Source organism: Drosophila obscura, unplaced genomic scaffold (genome assembly GCF_018151105.1).
Source record: "Drosophila obscura isolate BZ-5 IFL unplaced genomic scaffold, ASM1815110v1 contig_200, whole genome shotgun sequence".
In the NCBI taxonomy this organism is placed as follows: Eukaryota; Metazoa; Arthropoda; class Insecta; order Diptera; family Drosophilidae; genus Drosophila; species Drosophila obscura.
In genome coordinates, this window is record NW_024542791.1 from 6,111,992 (window position 1) to 6,138,075 (window position 26,084).

General features: G+C 40.0%; 1 protein-coding gene across 1 annotated transcript in view; it reads left to right on the forward strand.

The window, feature by feature from the left end:
* The first annotated feature begins 885 nt into the window (after nucleotides 1–885).
* The window catches only part of LOC111073355, a 71,741-nt gene continuing 46,542 nt past the window's right edge, over nucleotides 886–26,084 (forward strand). Inside the window, exon 1 of the mRNA XM_022365633.2 lies at nucleotides 886–2,792. Coding sequence (XP_022221325.2) covers nucleotides 1,515–2,792 — 1,278 coding nt within the window. The 5' untranslated portion in view covers nucleotides 886–1,514. The remainder of the gene's footprint in view (nucleotides 2,793–26,084) is intronic.

Below are 26,084 nucleotides of genomic sequence, written 5' to 3' on the forward strand. Positions count from 1 at the left end.
TTAAATAATGTAGTGTCTGTTCATCGGCCCACACACAAAAATCCAACAGCAGCCAACGCAAATCTTAGGAACTCGAGTAGAAGTTCTCAAGTAAAAGGTAAATGTAGGCATGGGCGTCTGATGATGATTACAAGAATTTAAAGAGGTTCAGCAACAATTGCCGATTGTGTGGGTAATCTTTTACCATTAATCTCTTGAAACTAAATTAAATTTGCATCGCTTTAAGCTTTGTTTGGATCATTTGGCTAATAGATTTTGCTATCAATTTTCTACTATTCAAAACCAGCTCCATGTTGCTGGCAGCATGTGGCCAGCGTTCTCCTAGCTACCTTTGTGGATCGCAACATTTGCTGCCAGTGTAACGTGTATCTGCCAACATTGCATCTCAACATTGCGCATCTCCACCGTTCAGAATCCATCCGAGATCTCGTGCCGCATTTGTTATCTGTAAGTCGTCGGGTCTTGTCTTTAATCGTGGAGCCAGCCCCGCCATTTGCATAGACCAGAAATCAAGCCACACGCAAAGTGATACGTGCCGCATGCCCCATCTATGAGGCCAATCTTCCCATCTTGCAAAGTAAAACCAAACAAACAAATTCGTGCACAAACAACCAGATATCAGTAAAGATATAGGAATATATATATAGTACTTATATACGTACAAGTGGATCTGTGCATCTGTGTGTCAGTGCAAAGTGCGTGAGTGTGTGCGAGGGCGTTTTTGTCTTGCCGCTGGCATCACGGCAAAAGTCGCGCGCGTATTTTTTGAGCGGATTTGTAGGCGATTTGCATAAATGTCGACAGAAAAGTGCTCGAAAAAAGCCAACACAATTTCAATTAATTAAAATTTACTGAAAGTTAAAAGAAAATTTAACAAGAATATAAATATTTAAAGTGTCATATAAATACAAATATTTTGGCTGAAGTAGAAATGAAAAATTGAACAAATAAAATACAGTTAGAGCTCGTGCGAAAAAGCCCTAAAGCAAATTTTATTCAAAATAATTAAACAGAAAACAAAAACAAAATAAAATAAACGTTTCCATTGTTTAACCAAAAATTAAGAGGATACCAAAGTTTCATTGAAAAGAAGTTTGCATCTCAAATAACATTTCATCGGAAATTTTCCAGATGACAAATGGTTGTAGAATACGAAAATAAGTGTCATAAAATAATCTGCGTGCCATAAATGTTAACAATTAAAATTCCATTAATAAAAAAATAATGAAAATATACATTTAAAATTACACCTGAACAGAAAGAAGGAAAATATTTAAGCACAAGTGTCGGCAAGTGTCAAAACACAAAACGCAATAAGTAAAAGCTCACAAAACAAAGGAAAATGTTTTAAAAAATGAATGCATAGATAAATACATATATGCTAAATTATTTATATAGATCAAACAACAAAGGGATTTAAACAATAAGAGCGTGTGAAAAAAGTGAGACAAAGGGAAAAGAAAACAGAGAGGATCTCTCAATTCGCATTTAAGAGCCCGAAAGTAATACTCGAAATGGCGATGCCTCCCCAAGGAGGCGGTAGAGGCAGAAGCGTGCTACTGCTCTTTAATTTTATGGCGATTCTTCTACTGCTAATACTCATCGTGGCCGGGAGTGATCTCAAAGGAGCATCGGCAGTGTTCACTACCACAGCTCCACAGATGGGAAATCACAGTCCCCATCAGCAGCAACGTCTGCAGCTTTTGCAGGAGGCCCAGCAGCTGGAGGCGGCCCATCAGCGTCATCACCATCTGAGGCACGAGCAGCATCTGCGTGCGGAGCTCGAGGGTAATCATAAGCCACCATCTGTGGGAGTCGGACCTGGAGCTGCAACGGCCATGAAGCTATTCGATCAGCAATTGCCGGCGGTGGCCACGGGACAGCAGCAGCACCATTTGCGTCATCACAATCGCCACCATGTGACCTGGGAGCAGAGAGTCTTCCCCGCGCTGCGTCACCAGCAGCATCGTCTGGCCATGAGCTCCACTGCAAGACCCATCGTCACCACCGATGCCCCACATCCACCCCATTCAATGATGAGCAATCACAGTCGCTACTTTGATCGCGATGGAATATATCCGCCATGGGCTGAACCCAGGTCTACTCGTGGACCCAACTGGCGGCAGGAGGTGGAGGTGGATACCTCATCCGAAGACGATGATGATGACGACGATGACGACGACGATGATGAGGACTACGAGTATGAGGAGGATTCCAGTTCCAATGCCGTGGATGAAGAACTGGCCCGACAAATGCCGCGTTATTCGCTCTTCAGTCAAAAGTTGCCACACATCGAATCGAAGGAAGAGGAATACGATGCCTACGATCAGTCCGACGAATCGGATGTGAACTCTAACAAAAATAAGCATCCCAGTGTGGGTAATCCCCATGACAAGGCAGCGGCCAAAAGGAACATCTTCGATTGGCTCTTCAAGAGGGATAAGGAGAAGGAGCAGGATAAGCAGAAGACCCACAAAGACCATGCTCTAGTGGTTGTCAGGAAACCACACACGACAGAAAAGCCCGCAGAGAAGGCCACAGAGAGACCCACAGTGAAGCCCAAGTTGCAGCTAATCGACGCCAATCTGCAGGAGGAGGACGAGGAGGACTCCCCCGATGACTCCGACACCGAGGAGAGCTTCTCCAACGAGCAGTGGAACAAAATCGAGCACGAACACCATCTCAAGCAGCAGAAGCACCAGAAGGAGCTGCAGGCCCTACGGGAGAGTAGTCGCAACACGAACACCCCACTCATAAGGGGAGCCGGTGCCTCTTACAACATTGAGAATGAGGTGAGTCGTCTGGGTTGGCATTGCGCCCATTGTGTGCGCTGATAAGGCGGCGTCTCATCTCCATCCACAGATTCCATGATGTCATTAGCTTTTGTTGTTGCTCTCCCTGATCACTGACATTGCTCCATTGTAGTGTGGGGCGGCTGTGTGATGCTCTGTGTGGCACGAGGGCAGCCCCCTCTGTCTGATAAGAGATATGTATAGTGGCTGTTGGGGGATTCATTCAAAGATTTCCACAACAAAAACAGAAAAAAAAAAAAAGCTGTGGCCACAAATGACCAACAGATTTCGGAGGGGGGTCTGCGAGTATTTGGCTGTGGGCTCGGTTTCGAGTTTGATTTTGATTTTGGTGATTACTCAGTTGGTAAATCCATAAGTAAACAGAACGAAACACTGTGAGAAATTACTGAAATTTATAACATTTTATTATTGTAAGTTATAACAATAGGAATGCCATTACATGAAGACATTGCTCTACACCGTGAAAAATGATGTGAATTTATTGCATTTATTTTTAGTTGTAGTTCCTGAAGGAAATGCGAAAAGTCATTGCATATATTTTTGTTCTGTTTTCTGTACACACCTGCTTTATTTTCTGAATTAATAATTCCAAGCTAATTACACGAAAATTTTGCAATCTTTCTCCCAATTTCAATCCAATTTCTACCCATCTATTTCGCTCAGTGCTTTGGCCATTCCTCCTGCACAGAACGCACTGACCATGGCTAATGCCGTTTGCATTTTGGCTTACAACAAAAGCAATGCCCCATTTACAGGCAATGCGAACCAACAACTACAAACAATTTTGCTTTGCCCTCTGTTCTTGTCAAATATTTACCCAGTGTCGGAAAAGGCCAGGGGGGCGTATGTGGACGGCCGGCAGTTGGAGACCAGCGGTGGTCTTAGAGGAGGCGATAGGATACCAGAGAGCAGTTGGCGCTTGCAGCATTTGCACTTTTTGGCTTACCAGTCACCATTCACCATTGCGGATTGGCTAATTGAAATCAGCAGCAGAGACAACAATTACAAAAACAAAACCAACAGCTGCAACATCAATTACAACAACAGCTACAACAACAGCTACAACGACATCAGAACGAACTAAAACAACAAATGCAAAAACCTTGGACAAGACAACACCAACACGTTCAACAACAACAAGCCTCACGTTGCGAATATTTTGATACCGTTGCAGGTCGATTGCAGTCTCCTCTCGGCTATATAGTTTGGTAATACATATTTAAGTTATGTTTTTATACAACGAAAGCTACCTTTCTTGGCTATCTTTATTTTCTTTGTTGCAAATATCTGATCCAAGTCATCATACCCTTTGTTAAAGGGTACAGCAATTAATGTTTTGAATTTGATTTGAACTTTTTGGATTTCATTCCATTCTGTGAGATGATGGTGTTTGCTTTGAGTCGTTGTTTGTTGTCAGTTTTCGTATTATTTATTTTTTCTGCGGCGAATGGCCAATTTTAATTGCATTTTCATGCGTTTCTTTGATCCTGTGACCCTCAGGTCAGGTCTGTCCTTTGCTCAGTGTAATTACCTCGAAAAAGGACAAATTAAATTAGCCCCCAAAGCAAATAATATTGGTTCTGTGGTAGAGAGACTCCAGTGGTCCTCCGGTCTGGGGATAAAACCCAGTGGTTGGTTCCGGCGGGAAATTGCAGCTAACAAGAGTTCCCTGTTGTTGATTTTAGTGCTGGCTGTTTATTTTTATTGGCCAACCATTTTGACTTTACTGCAGCCGGAATGGAAGTTAGTTGTGCAGCTTGTCATTGAAATGAGTTTCTCGTAGTTGATGTCTTTGGGTAATCGATGTCATTAAGTTGAGCGAAATGAGAAGATAAACGTAAAGAAGAATTTCAAGTGCCTTAAAGTTATTTTAAAGTTTGTTTGGAAATTAATCAGTAAATTGAAAAAATTTTATAAAAGTTCTCGAATTCAAACTGCAAAGTTCTTTACTTGATTCTATAAAATGAAAAGTACTCTACTCGTATTTGCATAGAAATTTACGTTTAATCTTCCCAATATTTGGGGAATTTTAATTTAAAATTGTAGCTAATGTTAAATAAATAATAGTATCACTTATCCGCAAATAATAACAATTCAAAGCAAACCACAAATAAATTTTTGTTGGCAGATATAATTTACAATTTATGATTAGCCCAAACATTTTTTCCACCACATTAAACTCCTCCAAAATTGTTCACCCTGATTAATGTCATTTTAAATATTTGCCAACGCAATTAAAATTAAATCCCATATCCGAGTAAATATTCCACAGAAAATATACAACATACCATATAATTAAAAAAAGAATCAAAAATTTAAATATGAATTGCGAGAGCTGATGACAATTTTCCGAGAGAAGCAAAAATGTAAATTCGAAATGCACTCGAAAATATTGTTAACAGCTAAATAAACACTCGGCTCGGGGCAAAGGCAGCAACAAGATACAAAAATACTATACAATTAAGTACGAATTGCAACAACAAAGAGCAGCTGCGTGTAAAACAACAGTGAAAACAAAAGTTGAACAACAAATGAAGGCTGTTCGAGAGGGGAGAATGGATGGGTGGGCTGTGAAGGGTCGCCAGGTGGATTGGCGCCACCTTGCCACAATTCTCATGCAAGCACACCTTCCCCATGCAATCACCATGCTTTAACGACCAGAACAATACAATTAACACATGTCTGCGGATGAATACGCCGGCTACTCTGCAGGATGTGTCTTTGCGCTGGCTTTCACCTTTCCTTTGGAGCCCTTCCTCATAGTGTGTACATCCTTCCGTCCTTCCTTCCTACTTCCTTCCGCTGCTGGTGCTGCTGTTTTGGTGGCATGCCAAATGAGAGCTGTCGTTCGTGCCACATTTCAATTGTATCTCCATCTCCATGCTAACATGCTCCTGACTCATGCCATTTTTGCCCACTTATACGTCATTTAATTGCAAGCATAACATTTTGTATGCAAGCTTTTTCGTGCTTTTTTATTTATTTTATAGTTTAAATTTGTTTGGTTTTTTTTATATTATTTACTTCATTTTTCTGTTCATTAATGAGTTGCGGTTGAAGTGGCTCTGATTTTTAATGGATGGTCAATGGAATAATTCGAGTGTTTGCAGAGTAAAGAAAGAAATTTCATTAATTTGTGCATGGAAATGACTTAATTTACGCGTCGATTTTTGAGCACAGGGGAGCCTTAATATGGACAAAATAAATAAATAATATAGTAGGTATAAAGAATCATACAGCTTTGTTCTCTTCATTGAAGTATTACTGTACCAGTAAAAAATGTATTATTATTATATAAAATAATATATTTTATATAGCACACGCACTTATCTCTGGCAAAAAAATTTCTTAAATATTTTTCATAATTGCAAAAACAAGTTTAAATCCCATGTTGAAGCTTTCCGAGAAATGTTTAACATGAAAGCCTGGTAATCTCTTGAAACTCGTTTCGTTCCTTTCCTGTATATTTTGCTCTAAAAAACTGATTAGAGAGAAACATTTTCAATGCAAATTTACTTTTCTCTCTTTAGTTTTCCCTTTCTGTTAAAGGTGTTTGAAAATCATTTGCTCAACAACATCAATTTCTATTTTCTATGTGCAATGGAATTTCTTTAGACTATTAAGGCGTTGTGTTGGTGTGTTGTTGTTGAAGCTCTTGGTGTGTTCTTTTGTTCGATGTTGCTTTACTTACTTTAATTTTTGTTGCTTTCTTGTAGTTGTTGTTGTGTATTTCTTTGGTGTATTTTAGTGTTATTTTTGTTAGTGTACATTTGCTTGTAAGTCTTTTTGAGCCTGGAAAGTTTTTGCCTTCTTCATTTTCTTTCTGAACTATTTTCTGAACTCCAATGCATATCCTTCATTTGCACTCCCATACACTCGTTCCGAATATCCAGGCCTGCTGCTGTCTCTGCCTGTGCCCTGCCCCTGCCACACCCACACTTCTCTTGCAGCACTTTCTCTTGTTGCTGTATTTTTTTCCCTAAGCTTTTACCAGCCTTTTGTGGGTATCTTTTCTATATTGCCTGCCTGCTGTTCCTTTTTCCTGTTCCTGTTACTGTTGCTTCCTTCCAGGCCGTAACCTTTGTGGCCTTCTATCTTCCTGTGTGTTTACCAGGTCTTGACAGAGCAGTAAATGGGAAAAGAGAGAGAGAGAGAAAAAAAGATGATACCAAGAGTGGAGCTTAGCTTTTGTACTTACTTATATCGAAATGTCAAAAGCGGTTAGCAAACGCAACGAAAGTTCATCACTTACCACCCGTTGATGTGGCTGAAGGCTGCCACAGCGCGCTGTGGTTGCAGTGACCTTGAAGCCAGAATCAGCGGGAGAAAATGCGGCTTATAGGTAAAGTGGTATTCATAGTCGCAACTCAAGGATAATGGATGGGTAACGATAGCTACTTATAGAAAAGTAGCATGCATTAGACATTATTATTACATATATTCTACCCGAAATTAACTTAAACAGACAGACAGACCAAGAAGAACAAGTAAAACTAATATGAGAAACATGAAGCTTTTATGTTTGAATTGAAATGTTAAAATTAAAAAAATATTATCTTGTACATGTATCTTTTTCGTGGTCTGAAACTGCGTCTCCTGTTTGTGCTACTGCTGAGTGCTTTCTGTTTTTCCTTGTATGGATTATACTCACATAAATATATCCAGAAAAACACTGCCATCCTTTTCTGTTAAATTTTCTTTTTATAGATTTTTCCTATAACTTTTTCCGTGTGATTTTCAAGGTTTTTTCTCAGTCTTTCTTTTATTAATTTTTGCCAGCAACTGGATGCTTGTGTCTTTCCTTTTGTAATTACTCTGTCTTGGATTTAGAAAATTTTCCTGATTTATTTGAGATATTTCTTTATTCTGTGGCGTGTCATCTGTTGATGACATTTTTCAGCTAATTTCCACTCGCATTTCAAACATTTTTTTCCTTTTGCCCTGCCTGTTATTGGCAGTGCTATTTTTTGTTCTCCTTTATTTCTGGTTTTTCTGTTCCTGGGTTTCCTCTTGCCTGTGGCATTCATTAGTCCGTCCACTCGGTGCTGTGGCAGTTGCCCCAAAGTACGAGTACTATATCATTTGGAAATAATATTCCCATTTTGTTTCATGGAAAAACATTCTACTGGCTCTTGTTATGGTCCTATTCACCAGCTCTCTGCTGAGAGATTTTCCATTGCACAACTTGTGCTTACTTATTGTCTCCAGATTGCTTCGCTTCGCATTCAATGTTCTCTTTTGGCAGACTTTTTGTTTAAGCTCTTTTTTGGAGGGGCGTCTGGTCTCTTGACTTGTGCCCGCGCTCCCCATAATTTATAGCCGCTTCTAATATAAATTTCGAGAAATTATTTTCTCGTATTTTCTCTCTCGCTCTGAACTGAAAAAAGCAATATAAATTCTCGCAACTAATTGGCAATGTTTGCCGTTGTCTTCTCGGTTTTGGTTGAGTTCGGTTTTGGTTTTAATACTCGTATTGTAGTATGGTACATGGTGGGGTTGCCAGAGGCAGCTCCAATGACTTTATTAGACTGTAAAGATTACATATGTGCAGGGGTTCTAGACACTCCGCTCTCCCCTGTTTTCTCTGGGTTGAATGCTTGTTTCTTTGTGCCACACACATGCTGCAAGGGAAATTCTTGGAATGCCGCGAAATCTTTAGCGGCTTCGTCACTTTATAAATCATGCCACACTCGCACACAAAACATACTCGCAAACGCATACTCGCATAGAAGGGGAGGAATGGGAGGGAGATGGTACTCGTATATGGAAGCTTTGGAAGCATTGTGGTAGCGACGACAGCAGTTTGTTAGTTAATCTGACAGAAAACTGTTTGTCGGTGGAGGCAAAACGATATGTATCTGTGTATCTGTTGAATGCATTCGCAGTTTGTCAGTTTGTTTGCTCAACGGAACTCAAATCGTTTACAGCACTCTCTGGCTTTTGTCTGTGCGTCTGTGTCAGTTTGCATTTTAGTAACTGAAGACACATGTCTGTCTCTGGAGGTCTCTGAAAGTCTCTGAGGTCTTGGCTTCCCTTTCAATCCATTACTGATGCCGACTTTGTGATTGATTTTGATGATGAGCTGCAGCTCAGATGAAGGCTTCATTGAAATGCATGTCGGGATTGGGCTGGGCCTCTGGTTAGCCCATGAATCGGGGTCAAGGTGGATGGATTGTCTGGGTGCGTTTACAGTTAGAACTCTATTACGATCCGCGATCACGTTGCCATGATATAAGCGCTGGATTGGAGAGCTTTGGTGACATAAATATTTTATTACGTGACGAGAAATGCTGAAATTTTCTTTGGACAAGTGAGAGAATGAGCGGCAATAACCATTTTACCATTTTAGTTTATGGTTTATGTGAATGGGTGTCTGGAAATAGATAGATGGATGGATATGTGCCACCAGCAATTACCATATAACTTTACGAACTTTACGAACAGAATCGATTGGTCAAAGAAGTTTCTTTATTGAAGCGGATATATCAAAGGAGTTGATTGATTCTGGAAAATTTCAAAGAGAGGTTCTACATAGCCTCAGTTAAATGATCATAATTGATCGTATCTCGTATCTTCTCTGTCAATTATGAGCATTTAACAAACCAATAACCATTAAAAGTATGACTTTAATGCTCAGAATAAAAGGAAATCGGGATTTTATATGTTCTGGGAGTCGGAAAAGGTCAAAAAGAGGGTGAAAGTTTAGTTTTTTAACAGGAATTAGCTAGCACAGTTGATTAATAATCTGTAACTGATTGGAGAGATCTGTTCGAGAGCACAATCCGAAATGTGTCTGTGGCTGCCGAGCTTAAGCACCACCTGTGGATAATTTTATATTGTAAAATCTGCCATACATAAAAAAGTTATTCTTTAACATTAAATATAATTGTCAAAGTATATTTTCCATCATAATTTTCATTGTTCTGTAATTTGATCAACTCAAAAACTCGCGCTGTCTCCCTTCGGTTTGTCCTTGTCAAGGCCGCTCCTTGTTCCTGTTATTTTTTCGTACTTTATGGCCAACAAAACACCTTTAAATCATGCACAAAACATTCTTGTAATCTAATATCCAAATCCAAAACTCCCGCCCAAATGGAAAATGCTTTTATTTCACGCAACACTTGCAAGTGACAAAGCAACAGCCACAACGACAAAGATCCCAACCAGCAACAACAAACACTGAAAATAACACGCTTGTCAAAAGAGTCCAACGATAAATCATGACCAGCAAACGAAAATATTTTTGTTGACGCGTTTGCTTGTTGCAAGTCCATTGCGAAATGCCTGCCCTACAATTTCCGCCACCAAGCTCCCCTCAAACAAAGTGAAAAAAATGAAAGAAAAATGAGAAAGAATTGTTAGTAAATATTGGAGATCGAAGATGAAGATACTCTAGCCGAGTGTTTCTACCACAGGTGCCTTTTTAATAAGATTATCATTAAAACTAAATACATAAGGATTAAAATCATAGCTCGATTATAATCGAGATAATTATCGTTAAAAATTTTTGATCTATGGTTTTAATGGAGATAATGGCGATTTATTTTATTCTAACTCAGACAAGATTCTAATAATCTTAACTTAAGTTTACAGATATTGCCTATTGGCTTTATAGAGAGAGAATTACTTTCTCCTCATCGCTACAAAAATCTAATAAAACTCATAATACCCTCTGTTCATAAAGGGTATAAAAAGTCCGCAAAAGACAAATTGAAAGTCGTGTTAGGCACATCATGGAGGGGTTACAGCAAGGAGGGCTGGTCACGGTCATGCCTGGTGTTCAAAGGCCCCCGTCCCAGTTCCCCCTCTTCCACCCGAAACAACCAAAACTGTAACTAAAGTGAACCATTGAGCTATTGAACTACAAATAGAGTCACAAAAACACAAAAAAAAAACCTGAAAATAAAAAACTCCATTTTTCTGGTCTCAGAGAGACAAAGATTTAAATGTATCTGAAACCCATTTACCAGTGTGGATGGTATGCGTGTGTTTGGTGCATTCTAATTCATCAAACGCAACGAATAAATCAAATCAGACTGGGGAGAAAAGGGAGAGAGAAATAAATGTCGATTTTTGATGATCTGGAACCCCCCTTCCACGGTGTCACCTGCTGTGCGCATAGTCCACCTGTCCCTGGGTTTAAAACTGGTCCTTTGGGTTTTTACTTTTTTACTTTTTTGAGGGTGCTTTGATGTGTAATCTCTGCACTTCACACACTCAGATAATAAAGGTCAAAGGTTGCCTTGCAAATGTCTTTATCCAATGTGAATTGAAGTTGATGCATTGCCCAGTTTGTCATTAAAAATTTAACATAAATCTTTTGAGTCATTTCTGCCACACACTCTTGAGACCCTCCATCCGCATCTGAGACTGTGTCTGTGTGGCTGTGTGTGTGTGAGTCTGTCTGGTATGTGTGTCAAAAAGTCGCAGCAAATTGCAAGCCCATTATATAATACATCGGTATGTATAACGTAAGAGCCACGATTAGAGACTTCGTGGCAAGGGAGAGAGACTCTCCGGAGAACGAAAACTCAAACACACACCCACCTGAGTGTGTAGCAGAGAGCAAGTGTGTGTATCTATGTGTGTCTCTGACATGTGTCACACACTTTCGGTTGGATGCACCGTGTGACCAGATATTATTACTTAACTAAAGTTGCTCTTTTTTGAAGCAAATGCTCAAATATTTAATGTACTTTTAATCTCTTAAATGGGTATATTTATATATAGTTTATTGTACATAACTTGTACAATTCTTCCTTATGTATTCGTCGAGTGTGGAATTTAAAAAGATGAAAAGTAATGGAAACAGAGTAATTTAATCCTTAGATACCGTGCCAATCCTTAAATGGATGTACAAATATAAATATGAAATCAAGCAAAAAGCTTAAAAATTATATATTTATGTAGAATTATTACATAATATATTCACAATTTATATAGATTTTAAGTATTACTTATCTAAAATAAACATGTTTAAATATGACATTTAACATTTAAGTAAATTCACTTGATTTAAAATATCTGCAAATACCTTAATCCCCGTCCCGTCAATTAATAACGCAAATAACATTTATAAAAATACCTGACTGGTCACTCTGTCCGATTAGTCGATGACAAATAGCTCAAGTGACTTGCCTATTCACTTGATTAATACCCATGTCATACTCATACTCATACTATAAGTATTTCCATGCATTTGGACCACTGTAAATCTCAACTCATTTGGCATTACAAAAGTTGACTCTGACTCGGACAAAACCAAAAAAAGAAACTACCCAAAAGATATGCACTTTTTGACAGCTAAATCAATAAACATAATTTTGGGCCATGACAAGAGTCGAATCTCCTGCACTTAGTGCCAGTGCCAGTCGAATGCTGAATGTTGAATGCCCCCAAATGGGGCTGCTGTCATGGGAGGTCCGTATCTGAATCTGTCTCTGACACTGGCATTTGGCAGATTGACAAAAATTTGCATTTGAATGCGTTTTAATTAATCTTTGGCGGCCTATGAGGACGACTCAATTTTTCGTTTGGCATCTGATAATAGCGCTGGGGTCTCCGATAGGTCATGACTTTTGTGTCTGTGTGTTGCCTCTTGTGCAGGCGCGTCACAATTTATGACAATCGAAATTGTTGAAAGACAGCGCCGAAGACAGCAAATTGAATGCCAATGCCAGGCCCATCATCCATAAATCGTCTAATTGATTCGATTGGCATAAAGAAAAAGCCCAGTAGCGGACAACCAGTATGAGCCGCAGCTCTTCTCCATCCATCGATGATGGATTTCTTCTTGTGTTTCTGTTAAATTGTTAGAAATTTCCAACGTCTCGAGTTGCACTCGGCTTGCATTATGCATGAGGAATTGTTGGACGCGGAGTCAAGTTCGTTCGCGGACCACAGACGGCGACGGCGATGGCGACGCTTGACATGCGGACAATGCATCGGTAAATTTCATCAATATTTCATTTTCAGCATTTCGATTGGCCCCAGCCACACATTGGGCCCTGGCATTTATAAGCGATTTTCTTTTATTACACAATTTCATTTCAATTTTATTGGATTCCGATTCGGTTCGTCGGTGAGGAGAAACAAAGCCCTCCAAAGTCTTGAAAACAAGACACGAACTTTGGGTACCACACCACACCATCGTAGGTGTTTTGTATATCAGGGCTTATAACGGGGTGTCTTAATGGCTTGGGTGGGGTTTTTTCTGGGGATAGGGAGTGTAGATTTTGACACTTTCGCTTTTCAATAAACTTCGATTTGTTTGCACACCCAAATAGGGCTTTACAGGCTTTTGAGGGTTCCCTTACGAATCTGTTCTCAAAGGTTAATGAAACATTAATTTATTGCTTGGCTACTTTTAGAATTTCACAACTTTTATAAAAGTTTATTAAGTGAAACAAAGTCAAGGTGATGATGATATCTAAAAATATGTCCACAAATTTCTTGCTGGCAACGAAGCGAGGAATTTTTAGATCTTGTGAAAGATGTTGAATAAAATAGCACTTTGCCTAACTTTATGAATCATAAATTAAATGGGCAAGTGACGTCTACTTTAAAGAAGAATTTAATAAATGTATAAAATGGAATTTACATGAAAAGAATGAAGAAAGAATTACTATTCTAGTGGGTAAAATCTGTTAGTAAAGGAAGCTCCTGCGGTTCGTTCCCAGAATAAACATATATAGTATAATGGTTGAAGAATCAAATTCGTAATTACAAACCAATAAATGAACCTGTGGAGCTAGCTAACGTCTTCATGAAATAATCAGCGGAACAATAATAATAATGGTCCGCCTCAATTAAGGTAGTTCCCGACTAAATTATGGTTATGGTTATTCTTCATAAATTGTATTTCTAGATACATAATTAAAATTCAATAGAGAAACCTTTGGAATCAGCTAAGGTCTGCTACAAGTTTGACTAATTCCCAGAACTCACGATTATCTTCATAAAAACAATTTTGATCTTTTCGCTAACATAAAAGTCCCTTGCTGCTGCACTTTCTGATGTCATAATTTGCATATTCTATCCATCTATCCATCCATCCGTTCATCCAGCGACTCCCATCCGCTTTCCATTGTTACCCCTTCCTGTGCTCCCCCTCCACTATCAACCTCCCACTTGGATGGTGCTGCACCTGCTGTGCGGTTCATCAACCGCAAATGGCTGGAACATTGAGGGGCCCTCGAGGTCAGCTCATAAACTAAACGATATCAAAAAGCCAAATGCTTGCTGGCTTGGTTAATCACTTCATCAACGTCCAAATCGAACGCAAATCAGCCCCAAACGGAGCGGAGCGGTAGGGAGTGGAGCGGCGGTTCGACAAGGTGCAATGGATTCTAGAGTCCGTTGGCAAACAAATTTCAGAGTCATCAAAATCTTTTTTTTGGCATACCCTTTTGAAGAGGGAGTTTTGGTTTTGCAGATAAGTTTGCATTGCGGAATACGAAGAATTTCAGATCGTATTTTGTTGCCACGCTCATAACTCTGATGTTTTCAAAAAATAATCAAATGGTAACTTGGAATTTAACACCATTATGGACTCTTAAACAATTATGTTAAGTTTCATCGAAATTGGATTACAATATCGTGAAAAAATATAAAAATATGTGCAGCTCCGTCTATGAAGCTTTGCTAGATAATTTCATAGCCATCTACTGAGTAGCGCATTAGCCAATAGATTTTTCACATTTAACTTTGGCTCGCACTGAAAACTACTCCCCAGACTCCAAGGGTATATGGACTTTGATGCGCCGTGCATGTTTTTTTCTTTCTTGTTCGTGGCCTTCGTGTCCACCGCGGGGCAGTTGCACTCTTCACGTTAAAATGTGCTCTACGTGGCTGGGTTTTGGTTTCTGTTTGCTGCCAGACAACCGCGATGACGATGCCGACAACGACGACAACGACGACGACTACGTCTACGACTACGACTGCTAACTAATAATTGCCAAAGGCAGGCCACGGTGCAGCGCGGATGGGATGGAGTCAGATGGGATGGTGATGGAGGAGGCATTGGCGACTGTGGAGACGGGGACGACAGGCAAATAAATTTGCACAGAGTTGCAAATCATTTGACAGGCGGCTGCCGTCGCACCGAAGCTAAGAGATTTTGCTGCCTTTTTGTTGGTTTTGGTGCATTTTTGCTTTTGTTTGTTTTGCGCAAAACTTTGGCTGCTGCTGGTGGTGGTGCTGCTGCTGCTGCTGCTGCTTTTGCTTTCTGCTGCTGGCACTTTGATGATGTCATATGCAAATTCCCCTCAGCAAACGAGCCAACTGCAGCCACAGCAGACAAACCGAAAGACAGACCAGACAGACAGATGCCAAATTTTCATAGCTAATCCGTGTTCGGTCGCAAAATGACAAAGGTGATGCTAATGGTGATGGATATTGCAGTCGATTGTGTTTCTTTCGATTGGAATGTCGGATTGCGATTGCGATTGTTTGTTTGTTTGCCAGCGACTTATGCCAAATATTTGACTAATTCCTTATATTTTTTTTTGCATCTTTTTGCAGGTGAGTTCTGACGGATAATTTAACGACATTTGCCGATTGATATTTCTGGTATGTGATAAGCAGGGAACGGAATGTGGTGCGTGAAAGCTGATTTATGATTGGGTTGCATGCCAGAAATTTACGGATATTTATGTTGCATTTAGATAGATTTTGTCATGATTTTAGCGTGGAAAAACTACTTAAATATCCCTTAAAGTAAAGCAAATTTATGCTTTATATCTACTATATTCATAATTGTTAGGATAGTACAGATAATAAGTATAGTAAGGATATCCCGTATCCTTTTCTACTCTTCAAGAACATTTTTATGAAATTAATAGCTAAACCCACAAAGGTTTATTCCCCCAATAGTTCTCTTCTCTCTTTGCGCCCTATCCTTGACCTCTACTTAAAGTTCACTTTGTAATCAGTTCAAGTTCCCCATCATTGCCATCCTCCCAGCGAACTGCCAATGAAGCGATATACGCAATTTGTACCTTGTTAAGGAGCAGGCACCACCACCACAGCCCGAGCATGACTAACCAGCCAACGCGCCCTGCCCTCCACCTGTTTGCCTCTTCTGCTGGCCGGACATATGTCTAACGACCCATTAGTCACGTCAAATCATCATCACGAGCACTCCACAACGACCGCAAGTGTGAAAACAAGGGAGACATCGCCATGACGGCCCCGGAAAAACCAAAGAGGAAAAGTACATACAAGTACATTTTGAAAGAAAAGAAAAAAAAACGAATGCAATAAAGCCAAAGTGATCGTGACCAATTGTTGGGTGTTGGTCAAGCAGCAGGCCAGGCCACTAGACCAACAATCACCAATCAACAATCGCCAACAAACAGCAATAGCAACAGCAACGGGAACGGCAACGGCAACGGACAGTAGCAACAGAAGCAGAAATAGACGTGAGGCATCGTTTGGATATCTGCAAATATTTGTCCCATGCTGACGAACTTGTGGCAGCGCAGAGGCTGTCTCTCTAGACTCCCGAGACTGCCTGCTGTTAGACATTTTAGTGGAGAGGTTTTGTGCAAAGACTGGGACTCGGATCACAAAATGTGGTCCACACAAAACCAGACCAGACTGCAGCATCCTTAGGGAGTGTCCACTGTAGCCACATCTATTTCTGTCCAGTGTCCCCACGCCAATAGCTGTCTATTTCGACACCTTCAATCAGAAAATATATATGTTTATGAAACGTGACAGGTTGCATTTTATGTGAAGCGCAAAGAGAATTAAATTATTTGCCATACGGGCATTGAATCGACAATTGAATTTGCAAATTAACATCAGTTTTGGTGTGGATTTTTATTGCAATACGAGCAAATAGCGACAGCCCAGGGACATGTGTGGCCTCATGCAAATGAACACATTTCCCCCCCAAAAACACTAACAACCATGGCGAAAAAGGGAGCAGCGGTGAAGTCAGTGGAGAAGCAGTAACATGCTAAATCCATTTAGGGCGCGCAACCAAAATCCAACCAAAAATTCTGAATCCCAGTTCCAGTTTGAGTCCCGTCCCGGACCTAACCCAACGCCGTGTGGCGTGTGCAACGTGCAGAAAAACGAATTTCAAGCTAAAATTCAACAGCCAAAAAAAAAAAGAAGTGGGATGGACCAGAGGAAAACCATCCTAGAACCCTAGAGTCTCACCCCTTTCTGGTACGAGTAGCCCTCCATTCTATACGAGACTCGAAATCGCCGCTCCCTCACGTACAATCCGAGTGGTGTGCGCTATATTTTTTCTGCCTTTGTCCGACAAGGGTATGATGACTTTATCAAGGGGATTTAGTATAGAAATATGTAGACGGACGGAAGTCTATCTATGACACTAGTCGAATGGCGCGGCAATGCAATAACTACAGAGGCCTGTCCATCAAAGGGAAATGTTTAACCTGTTGAATTGGGGCGTTTGGTGAGCGTTTGAGTGCTTATAAGTGCTTATAGCATCGAATTAGTTGTGGTAAAACGTTAAAACGTTTAGTGATAAAACGTGAGATTAAAGAGACTCTCCCAGACTTTAAGGGAAGGCCCTGGAAATTCCTTTATAATGCGCATCGATATTTAGAACAAACTTTTCGATAGATAGACAAGGGAAAATAAATCATGTATCTACCAAGAATCTTAGTTCATATAATGACTATCTCTAGCACTTATCCATTATAGAGTATCTCCAATTTTATCATGCATCTACCAAAAAAAATGTCATCGTTTGTTTTTCCTTTTTGGGTAAGTGCAATCGTTCTTTGCGCCCACACCCCATGGCAGTCCCCATTCTAAAACATCTACGAAATGGGTCTAGTGCAAGCTCAGCAGCAAAGCATCGTCGTCGTCCACGTTTCATCCGCGTCCTTCGTCCTTTGTCCTTGGTGGCAGTGGCTGGCGCTGTTCGCTGCGTGTTTGCAGGCAAACAAATATAAAATAGAAAAACGTTGCCCGCTGCTTGTCGCCATATGTTGGAAGGGAGGATTGACAGGCCGCAGAGCGCCAAAGAGTGGCAAGAAAGGTTAGGGAGGAGGAAGCCGTGCCACAGCAACTTGCCACATGCTAGACATCCTCGATGGCCCGCAGCTGGAGCTGCAGTTCCACACTGAAATTGAGTTTTTGGCCACGACTTGGATTTATTTGCATAGTAGACACAAAAATTGTAAAAGCTTCCATGGTAGCACCAGATGAATGCCAGATATAAAAGATGGTGAAGAAGAGAGAGAGCATGGGAGTTGTTGGATGGGTCAGTGTGATGTTTGTGGGCGTGTGTGTGACCCTACAGCCTTTTGTGGCAGCTTATGAGCTCATGAGTCCTGACCAAACACGGTCCTCAGCTTCAGCTTTAGCTCAGACTTCAAGTCCGTCCTGTTCCTGCAGCTCCTAATCCTGCAGCAGACCAAAGCTGGCGCTGGACACGAAGCTGTAGCTGTAGCTGTAGCTGAAGCTGAAGTGTAAATGCCATCATAATGCTTGTACCGACGTCAGCTTGACAGCTTTTACAGCCCCGGAGTCGTGTAGGCGTGGCACGTGGCTGACCAAGGCTTCGGAAATGGTTTTGGCCAGGCTGGGCTGGGAGTACCACGCCACGTTTGACAGAGGTGGGTCAAAGAGGCTGGCAGCACCATGTATCCACATGGCGGCTTCTGCTTATTAGTATGCAGCTGTGCTCTCTTTGGGTCCAGAATGGGTTTGGATGCTTCTACCTCTGGTACTCATGGGCCTGAATGCCTGGCTGCATGGATGCCTGGCTGCCTGTGTCCGTGCGAGTGGAGTGCGTGTCTGTCACTGTCATGATTGAGTTTGCCTTAATTAATTTCGGACTGCTCTCGAACGGAATCCAGAAATGTTGGAGCAGGCCGTGAACTGTTTGAAATTAGCCTCGATTGTTCAGGTTGAAAATAGCTATGGTATACATTCTGTATTTAAGCTGACAGAACTTGTAGTCCATAAAGTATGAGAATTCTTAGCAAAGATTATTAAAAGATTTACATAGTGAGTAGATTATTATCGGTAGTTAATTAAGTCGAATAAAATGTTTGGAGAGTGGCTACAATTATATATAGATTAAAGAATGTGCAAACTTTATCATTAAGAACCGTTTTCTTCGTAGGATGTAATAATTAGTTGGGTCGAAAAGTGACTGATCTCGTTGTAAAGCGATAAATGTCGATAATATTGAGAGGCAATGCACTTCATGTACTGCTATTGACAATCTTTCCCCTTTTCCCCCAATTAAAACAATTAAGTCCCGCGAATAAAAACATATCTCACAGTCGTCAGAACCACTATCAGATGCACTTGCTACGCACTTGACAATAAAAAAACGAGAGACGAGTTGCACTTTACACTTTTCGCAGTATACGCAATTTTTGATTACATTTCAATCTGCGTCTGGCCCCTCAACTCGGGCCACATTTACGGGCATATGTACATACAGATGTATATATGTACATGTATCTACAGATGTAGAACATAGAGCAAAGCATACTCGTAAAAAAAGAACACCAAATGGGTCACGTGCCAAACTGAAACGATTTGCGGAAAAATGCAAACGCAAACGCAGTTCGCGAAAAGCGTTTCCCTCTCAGAAAATCCCAGAAATAAAAAGGGTTCGAAAAAGAGAAAAATCTCTGCGAAACTGTGCAGCTAGAAAATATCTATCAAAATTAAATTTCAATTGCAATTGCAATGGAAAATAGAAATGAAATGTTGTTATTTTCGGAGTGACTGAAGTACAGTGACTGCGATTGCGACTGCGATTGAGAGTAGAACTGCGATTGTGATTTCGAGTTGATTTTGTAACTTGATTTATGCAATTTGCTGCTGATTGTAGTTGTTGCTTGTTTGTGGGTCGTTTGGCGTGTGCTGGCGAGTGGAGAAATGTTTTCAGGCTTTGGGGTTCGATTTTTCGGTTATTGGGTTATTCATTTCAATTTGTAATTCAGTCAGATGCAACTTAATTTCGTTGCAAATGCGGATCGATGGGGGGGGGCAGAATCTTGCTTTCACACGAACAGGCATTTTGTGGTGCAATTTTTTGTGGAATTCCCTCACTTGATTATCTTGCCATTGCCATTGCAATGACGAGTGATAGGACTATGATACATATGTACATACATATGTGACGTGATTGATGTCTGCGTGTGTTTCTCATTTCTCTATTTTCCATAGAAATTATTTCAGTTGTTTTTCATGCTGAAATGTTTTCGAGTCGAGGTGTTCTCTGCATAATAATTGGAATTGTAAAGGGATGGAAGATGGAAAGGCAAAATAGGATTTTGGCAGCATATTGTATTTTTTTTTAAATTTGATTTGGATTTTTTTGATTCATCAATTGATTTGCAGAACTTTTTACGGCTGAGAACAATTTGAATATGAATTTTGAAAGCAACGTAGACTGGACTTTAAACCATTCGATCCGAGTACCGTTTCGAAATGCTGGCTTGTTACCCGAATTATTGTTCTGGACACCATACTTGGTGGCACTTGAGTGGTCTCCAGCTCCGCCCAATGCGAGCCCACATCTTTTAAAAATCCACAAACCATTTCCATAAGCTCTTCATATTTTAATTTATATTCCTTTTCTAAGTAATTTCGTTTGGCTCCTGTTTTACGCAGACAAATCTTCTGGATGCACTTTTCTTAGTCTCCCCCAATATGATTTTGGTTGAATATTTGTATTCAACTTTTACGTTGTTCGAAATATTATTCGGAAGAGTTTTCAAAATATGGAATGAAATAGAGAAGAGTTTTAAATGCAGTTCTGGGTAAGAATAATTAAAAAATATCCAAATTCAGAGCTACAAACTCAACTCTCGCTTCGATTATTTTAAATCAAAGTAGACACGAATTCATTCTCCAGATATTTTATTTTAGTACTAGCTTCTACGAGTATTAAGCTGAGAAAATATTAGGACTGAAAAATATGGCGTCTTTCTTAGCCATTGGTTTTGATGTCTACCGGCTTTTATTTTTAAGTTGGGAATATAGTAATGCCCCACGAATTTGGGCTCCAGATCTGATGTATGTCTCTGACGTTTTAATGGCTGTCTATCGGCAAGAAGTATTTGGATTGACGGCTTCTTTACTATCGCCAATCTGGCCTCCAAGACTCCGAATGTGGCCCGTTGCATCATCGGTGGCACTACGATTATTTTGGATCTTTTGATGCGCAGAGGGTGATGCACTTTGGATTTTTGGAGTCCACCGAAAACCTGTACAGTTTTCGTCTACCTGGTGATCCACGAGCTTTAGTTTTGGTTGTGCAGCAAACATTTTGGTTTTTCGTCTATTTTTGTTAAAATGATTCCAATAATAAATAATTGTGTTGAATAAAATACTATTTATTTAAAGTTTACGGTTCCAAAACTTTAAAATTTGTCCATTCTCTCGATCTACTTTTAAACTGGGATAATTAATTTTTAACGTTGATATCCCTGTCTATTCCCAAACCATTTCCATTATCTAACATTTTTATTTCTATTCCTCTTGCAAGTCTTTATCTTGGGACAGACAAATCCTCTGGCTGCTCTTTTCTTAGTCCCTCCTTCAACTCACGTACTCCAGCCGCTTATTTCCCCAGTTACCATCAACAAATCCTTGAGCTGACTATCCCCCCGACTGACATTTCCCTTTTAAAACTGCTTAACTTACTGCCTCGGTTACTGTCACTGCTGTTGCTGCCATGCTGCCACATGGGGGCAGCGGCAGCTCTTGCTCCACTCTGCCCATTCTGATGGGGTCTCCGAGAAGCGTGGCTCATTAATCAACTGGCGGTTGGTCCAAACGAACGAAGCGTTGACGGTGCTGATGCTCTGGCACTGGTCCCTGCCCCATCGTGTTGACGTTCACCTCGAAAATGTCACTTCCTGGGCGTGACATTCACCTCCCAAGTGCCACCACTCTCCCGCCTAGCGCCACCTTCCTCTCGTCTCCTTCCCCTTGGCCGCTGCTGCCACATGGTGAGGCTTTGGTTTTGTGTTGATTAATTATTTAGTTAGTGATTAGAGAAAGAGCGACCGCACTGGGAAAACTAGGAGACTGTGGCGTTGGTCCAATTAAAAACGCTCACGAAACGCTCGAATAACGCGCCCGCGTTTTACTCGATAAGGCACACGCGATTTTATGCTCTCTCTCTCTCTCTTTTTCTCTTACTCCCTCTCTTTCGCTCTTTATTGGCTGGCGGTGGCTCGTGTGGTTCCCCGAGCTGCTGTCGTCTCAATATGAAACGTCAACACCCGTTATTGGGACTCCAGCGATGGGTTTTTCCTTCGCTCAAGTCATATTGTGATACGCTTGCGAGGGCTACTACAGTTTAATTGAGCTTCTAGTGACAAGAAAGCTTCTCCTATTATATAGTGCCAATTTATATTTCTATATTCTCGTCCATCAGTCTGGCCCGTGCCAATCATGGCCAATAATTATAATTATATATGAAGTAATGAACTATTGAAAAATTGGTCCCTTTGGCTCTTGCTTGAGTCTGTTGGAGCTCTCTTTTGGGAAAATGTATCCATCTAATAGACAACATGGTTGAGAATATTCAGAAATTCTGTTCTCATGGTACTTGTGCGTTAATATACTCGAAAAAAATACATGGGAATTGTCGTATGTCTCGACTATGAGGAAATATGTATTACTGTGCAGATTTATTAACGTTTAAAATTAAGCTTGACAAAATACAAAAACGAATTTTCTCTCTTTTGGTTACTGAACTTACAGGGTATCTATGCTTCGGCTCACAGGTATTATCTTTTACTGTTTTCTATTTTTTTTCTCTATTTTTCTACTGAGCGACACTTGAACACACACGCTCATCCACTCTCCGTCTCTGCCTTACTTTTTCTTTTTTCCTTTTTTTTGCACTACTTGTCTAAAATGCAGCCAACCATTCTCCTTCTACCTCTTTCCTCTTCAGCCTTACTTCTATCTCTTTCGCACACGTGTTCTTTGCTCTTGTTCATCCACTTCTTCTCATTGTTGCTGTTCTCGTCCCCCATCATTGAGTCCTGTTCAAAAACAATTCTTTCCACGCAGCAGAGCACAAACACATGTGTGTGTGGGTGTGTGCATCTATGAGAGTTTTTATCTGTGTGTTTGTGTATCTATGTATGTTTTTTCCTCTCAGAGTGCAGTTTTCTGCCTGTGACTGCAGTTCAAGTTTTCATCATCATCGTCATCATCGTGAAAAAGGAGAGCGAAAAATATTGTTGTCGTCATCATAAATGCCTCATTTTCTGGCTAAGTGTTGTCGCCTGATAGCCGCCCATTCAGGCCCTCATCTAGTACAAATACCAAGAGTCTAGCCCCAAGGCAGCCCCATGACATTCCCAACCTCACGTCAAGCCATAGAAACAGCATTCTCACCCCGTTTAATGCTTCAAAACATTTCTATTGTCAAAAGTTTACTTACTTTTCGAATGAGTTCTTGTCGTTTTTCCTTTTGAATAAATTTTGGAAAGTGTTTTCATTTGGTGAGCTGAGGAAAATGGCAGGAAAAATGTGTTTAAATATATTTACAACAAATTTAAACAAATCAATTTGTAGGAAATCTCTCTTATAGCTTGTATCTAAATTCATTTTCATAGTCTTGACCTGAGTGCCTTTCAGTAGAATCATTGTTAGTTAGGGACATTCTCTACCTCGGAGTACTACCACTTAAATTTCGATAAATTTGTACCCTTTCCGAAGCTATCGAATCCATATTTTGTTTACTTTATTAATTATTAATTATAACTTAGTTTAAATTCAAGTGTTTTGGTTACACTTCAACCAAAATGTATATGTATTTTCCTAGCAAAATTCCCACACTTTCTTACATAGTTCTCCAAACTTAGTTTTTATTGTTGTTTCTTTGGAAAAACGTCTTAACTTTCATCACATTAAATAATTTTTACTTTTCGTTCCTTGGGGCTGTCAACTACTTTTTTCCCCATAGAGAAAATATAAGAAAACACTTTGCTGCCAGTCATGTTTGTTCACGTTGAGCGTAAGAAAAGTTTTTCACACAATTAAGTTGAGCAAAATGCTGCGGCAAACCCGAAATTGAAAGGAGTCTACGTCCGTCCTGGTCCACGTCGCTAGGATCTCAAAAATTCCTGCCACTGCTGCAGCTGCTGCTCCTGACGTTTGCTGCGTCTGCCACGGAGTTCCGCATCAACAAAAATATAATAATAAAAAGTTCGCTTGCCAAAAAAATTATATGTATATGTACAATGTACATACATATGTATGTATGTATGTATAATTTTTTCTCACAAGTTTTAATTTTAATTTTCATCTCTGTATAAAGCTAGTCTGGGGGTAAAAGGTTTTCAATAAGAATGATAAGATAAGAATTATACTGGGATTGATTAATTAAAAATTTTGGGAGTTAATCAAACTTCAAAGAACCATTTATCTATATAATTTTGAAATATATTTAGCGACTAGAAATTTCTGATATAAATAGTGATCATAAATACATCGTACATTCATATTTTAGTAGATGTTGAGGTGTAAAATAGACATTCGAAAGATTTCTTTGAATTTTTTTGGAAAGATAATTGAGGATATTTTTAAATGGCTACGAAATGCGATCAAATTTAATAAAGGTGTAAGTGTAAAAAAAAATATGTTTGCTTAGATTTGTATTTCCTTTTTTAACCCTAAAAAACTTTTAGATCTTTTTTTTTTTTTGGGAATTCCACTTAATCCAATTCAAACATCATTCATTGATTTTCCATTTGGACCACAGCCACAACTTTACAATTTCCATTCTTCATTTAACAACACGAAATCAAAGTGGAAATAATTTTCATTTAATTTCATTTTAAATGCACTCGAAAAAAAAAGAGAACCACCTTCAGCGTTTTGTGTGTTATCGCCGAATCGAAATCATTGTAAGGTATGAGACGAGCACAAATGGAAACCAAAAGGTGCAAGCAACACCAATAAAAACCAAAATGACTTGCTTGAAATGCCATTGTTGTTGGGGGTTTGGCTGTTTACATTGATTGCGGGGTCGCGATACAAAAATACAGAACCAGATCGAGAACCAGTTTCAGTTTCTGTTGTTTGGTGTCCTGCTTTTACAGCCCACAGAGCCTACGCAGAGATGCATACATAGATCCTACCTGCCGCAGAGCCGCTCACTGAGTGGTCCATTGTCCGTCACTCAGTGCGGCTGGGATCTGTTCAGGTCAGGCATCAACTTTAATCCAATTAGTTAAACAATGTCCGAGTAGGAAACTGCATTGTCCGCCCTAAAGATCAGTCTCTGGGCTCTGGGTTCTGGGCACTGGTCTCGTGCGGCGCCCAAGCGCATCGAATTTTGTTAGAAACGCACCCTTCACTCCATCCTTCTAATCCTGTCCATCGCCATTTGCTGCACTTAATTAGGGAGGGGTGCTCGTACGACTAAAGGCATTTCAATTCCGTATTCCCAATGCTTTGGCACGTCTCAAACTGGACGATTATAGAAATATGTGGAGGATACGGGAAGTATTCAGACAAGGCGCACGTTGGCATCGTTAGTTCGGCTATTGTACCGGACCGTTGCCATTAACTGGAATTGGCTGAAATTGTTTATGGCCAATACACAGAGCGGGCCTGCTTTTGCTTCTGCTCCTCCGATACACAAACGCATATCAATTGAGCTGCAGATTATTATGTTTAAAGAGAAGGCCAGGCAGAGCAGGCATGGCTGAGAGAGAGAGAACATTGTTTGCTTAGTTGGTGGGAAATAGAGGGGGTTTATTGAGGATGCGATGGCTTATAATGCAGAGGAGAATGTTGGGAAGATGGGTCCTGTTTGGGACCAAGTATAAGAGAATGTTGAGCAGGGAAACTCATGGAAATGATGCTCTGTTTGCACATTGGCTTTCAATGGAATTAAGTTCCCTGATGACTCAATTGAGTCTTTAATTCTGATTATTGGGGCTTATAATATTTGATGTTAGGTAAGGAATATGAAAAGCTAAAGGGGAAAAGGCTGTAAGATGATAATTTCAAGATGCTATATCATCTTTTTAAGCTACTTTAAAGGCTTAAATATTTTATGTGTTCAGTGTTCTGCTTCTGCTATGTAATTTGAAATATGCAAGCAGATATTCGCACTTCCTCAATTTACTTAATTTAAAATATGGTTTAATACTGAATGCTAGACTAGTCTTCGTTTTGGGTATTTTTGACTGAAGCAAAGAGCAAAATGGAACTAATTTTATAGCAGAATTATTAGAGAGTATTTAAATAACATGAATATCATATAATCCTAATATTATTACGCTT